At 38.0% G+C, this 3,212-nt stretch overlaps 1 protein-coding gene across 1 annotated transcript; it reads left to right on the plus strand.

Moving 5' to 3' along the window:
- The first annotated feature begins 503 nt into the window (after positions 1 to 503).
- Positions 504 to 2,941, plus strand: LOC18593138 (sucrose transport protein SUC1). Its single transcript, XM_007020204.3, has 4 exons — positions 504 to 1,875; positions 2,126 to 2,189; positions 2,288 to 2,331; positions 2,546 to 2,941. Exons 1-4 carry the CDS (start codon positions 682 to 684, stop codon positions 2,717 to 2,719), a joined length of 1,476 nt encoding a protein of 491 aa, XP_007020266.3. The 5' UTR covers positions 504 to 681; the 3' UTR covers positions 2,720 to 2,941.
- Positions 2,942 to 3,212: the final 271 nt, after the last annotated feature.

Consider the following 3,212-nt stretch of genomic DNA (forward strand, 5'->3'; position numbering starts at 1 on the left):
CAATATTCACCTTTACATCATGACACATAAAACACTAAAAATTAATAGTAAACAAAAAATTACTATCTAGAGTCTTACACTTGATAAGAATATGATCTGTTAGTACCATTAAAAAACCAAAACGTTCATTTGCATTAATTTGGTAAAAACTAATAATGAGCAAAATTTTGGCAAACACTAAATGCTATCCTAAATTTACCATTCTATTCAAGAAAGGATATTAAGTGCAAAAATTTGGCAACTGATAATGAGCAAACACTAAATGCTATTTAAACCTTCCCTACATAAATCAATCGAATTTCTATCCTGTCCACAGAAAAGGAAAAATTGATTATGGTAAAAAGACAACCATTTAATGAGAATTAAAATTTCTTTCTCCATTAATTGGGAAGCCAACCGTGTTGGTCAATTATCTTTGTTTAGGAACATCTTCTTCCTAATTATCAAGAAATTAAAATTTTCCATTTATGAAGATAACGGTTTGTGATTCTTTGCACCTGAGATTTATCAAATGTATAATGAAATGCATCCCATAATTTGATTCAACAATAGATGCATGTATCTCTTTTTCTTAACTAAAAAGGATTGTATAGATACGTGTTTGATTGCACTGATCAGTCAAGCTCTCTTGTTCTCATCTATTGCAGATAGAGTCTGAAATCTCAATAGCATCTGTACGATATGGAGGATGGATTGGAAGCCCCAGGCCCGCTATGGAAGATTATAGTGGTTGCAGCCATAGCCGCCGGCGTGCAGTTTGGATGGGCACTGCAGCTCTCTCTTCTAACCCCTTACGTTCAAACCCTTGGTGTCCCTCACACCTGGGCGGCTTTTATTTGGCTTTGCGGCCCCATCTCTGGCCTCCTCGTGCAGCCCATTGTAGGCTACAACAGTGACCGTTGCACCTCTCGCTTCGGTCGTCGCAGACCCTTTATTGCTGCTGGAGCCTGCTGTGTTGCTGGAGCTGTTTTCCTCATTGGTTTCGCCAAAGATATAGGCCACAAAGCTGGTGATTCATTGGACAAAAGCACAAAACCTAGAGCCGTTGCTGTCTTTGTTACAGGATTTTGGATTCTCGACGTGGCTAACAACATGTTACAAGGTCCATGTCGTGCTTTGCTTGCTGACCTTTCCGCAAATAATCATAAAAGAATGAGAGTTGCAAATGGATGGTTCTCCTTTTTCATGGCTGTTGGAAACGTTTTGGGTTATGCGGCTGGTTCCTACTCAAATCTTCACAAAATCTTCCCTTTCACAGTAACAACTGCCTGTGATGTTTATTGTGCAAACCTCAAAACGTGCTTCATTATTGATATTCTTTTCCTCTTGTTGGTGACAATAACCGCGATTAGCTGCGTGAAAGAGACGCCATTAAGCAAGAAAGTTATGAAGCAAGAAGAAGAGAAAGCGTCTACGCCTTTGGTTGGGGAGTTATTGACAGCATTCAAGACCTTGAAGAAACCGATGTGGATCTTGCTTCTTGTCACTTGCCTTAACTGGATAGCCTGGTTCCCATTCTTGTTGTACGATACTGACTGGATGGGGAGGGAGATATACGGAGGGCATGTGGACGGAAATGATAATCAACAGAAGCTGTATGATAATGGAGTACGGGCGGGTGCGCTGGGGTTGATGATTAACTCGATTGTTTTGGGTTTTGCTTCCTTGGGATTGGAGAATATTGGGCGCTTGGTTGGTGGGGTTAAAAACTTGTGGGGTGGGGTGAATTTCATCTTGGCTGCATGCTTGGCTTCCACGGTGTGGATCACCAAGGTGGTTGAGGCTTGGAGAGATACACATGGACTCCTGGCCCCTCCAAGCAACATCAAAGGCTCTGCCTTGGCTGTTTTTGGATTGCTGGGTATTCCGCTCTCGGTACGTAACATTCTTCTCTCGTGCCCCTTCTCTGCTCTTACATGTACATGTAAACGCATACTAGATCTATTTGTTGGAAAAATAATCAATTTTCAAGTAAATTATATCTATATATCAATTTTAAGGACAAAACTTATATGTCTCTCTTTCATTGGGACTGCACGTTTAGCATCTTCCTAGAGTAAACAAGGGTGGGTAAGTAGAATGAAAAACTGACATACAATAATCATTATTGTCTTGTTTTGTGCAGGTCACATTCAGCATTCCATTCGCTTTGGCATCCATCTATTGCTCTGCTTCTGGCGGTGGTCAAGGTAATTAAAATCGTGTGATTAGTGTTGTAATTGCCTATGCTTGTTGTATACTAAGCCTTTCCTATTTTCTAATAATTTTGATGCTGTGAGAATTGTAGGGCTTGCCCTGGGAGTGCTGAACATGGCAATAGTTATCCCACAGGTAAATATTTTCGAATCATTATTCCAACAACGGTTCACATAATTGACACTATTCATTTGTAATTAATAAATTTCTAATTTTTATAAATATATCTTGATACGGTACTTGTCAATTTTTTAACTCTATCTCTCAAGTTTAAAATCGCCCATAAGCTTGTTATTTGCTGTAATCATATTTATACATATACATAGGCTAAATTTGGGCTATGTGACAGATGTTCATATCCGTAGTCAGCGGACCACTTGATGAAGCATTTGGGGGCGGTAACTTACCAGCTTTTGTGTTGGGCTCCATCGTGGCTGCCATTAGCGCTGTATTGGCCATTGTTGCCCTTCCGAATCCACCAAAACAGGTATCTCTCAATCCTGCAATGGCTGGAGGACACTGAGCAAGTGAGCTGGGGTCATGAATAAATCAGGATAGTGGATTTAAATCTTTGCAATAATAAATCCATGCCAAGACAAATTTCATTATGAGTTTATCATAATTTAAATCTATCTCTCATTTTGGACAACTTTTTTTAAGTAATATATTTCGTTTGAAATATAAGGTAGTTCAATCTTTTTTCTGTGTACTTTTTCTTCTTTTAAAATTAATAGATTTTTTAACATTTGGCTCGATGCTTAGTCATTAGTGCATGTATCCCCACTCAAAGAGTTAGATTTGAGTTCCCTCTTCTCTCAAATCTAAATAAATAAATTAAATTAAATTCTCTTGTAAAACATATTTACTTAGGCATATGACCATAATATTATTACGTATCAACTAATAGAAGTAGGATAAGATTTAATTCAGAGTTTTTTAAGTGAAGTTTATATTGACTTTATGTGCTTTTAATGATAAAAAAACATTCTTCATTGTTAGTATTTAATTACATTATT

The sequence above is a fragment of the Theobroma cacao genome, chromosome 8 (genome assembly GCF_053813885.1).
Source record: "Theobroma cacao isolate CCN51 chromosome 8, ASM5381388v1, whole genome shotgun sequence".
Classification (NCBI taxonomy): domain Eukaryota; kingdom Viridiplantae; phylum Streptophyta; class Magnoliopsida; order Malvales; family Malvaceae; genus Theobroma; species Theobroma cacao.

What these genes read in the sequence shown, in the direction of transcription:
- LOC18593138 (XM_007020204.3), top strand. Translation starts at nt 682, where the DNA reads ATGGAGGATGGATTGGAAGCCCCAGGCCCGCTATGGAAGATTATAGTG. An exon ending in TGCTGGGTATTCCGCTCTCG is followed by an intron (nt 1,876 to 2,125) that starts GTACGTAACATT and finishes TGTTTTGTGCAG; the next exon opens with GTCACATTCAGCATTCCATT. An exon ending in TGGCAATAGTTATCCCACAG is followed by an intron (nt 2,332 to 2,545) that starts GTAAATATTTTC and finishes GCTATGTGACAG; the next exon opens with ATGTTCATATCCGTAGTCAG.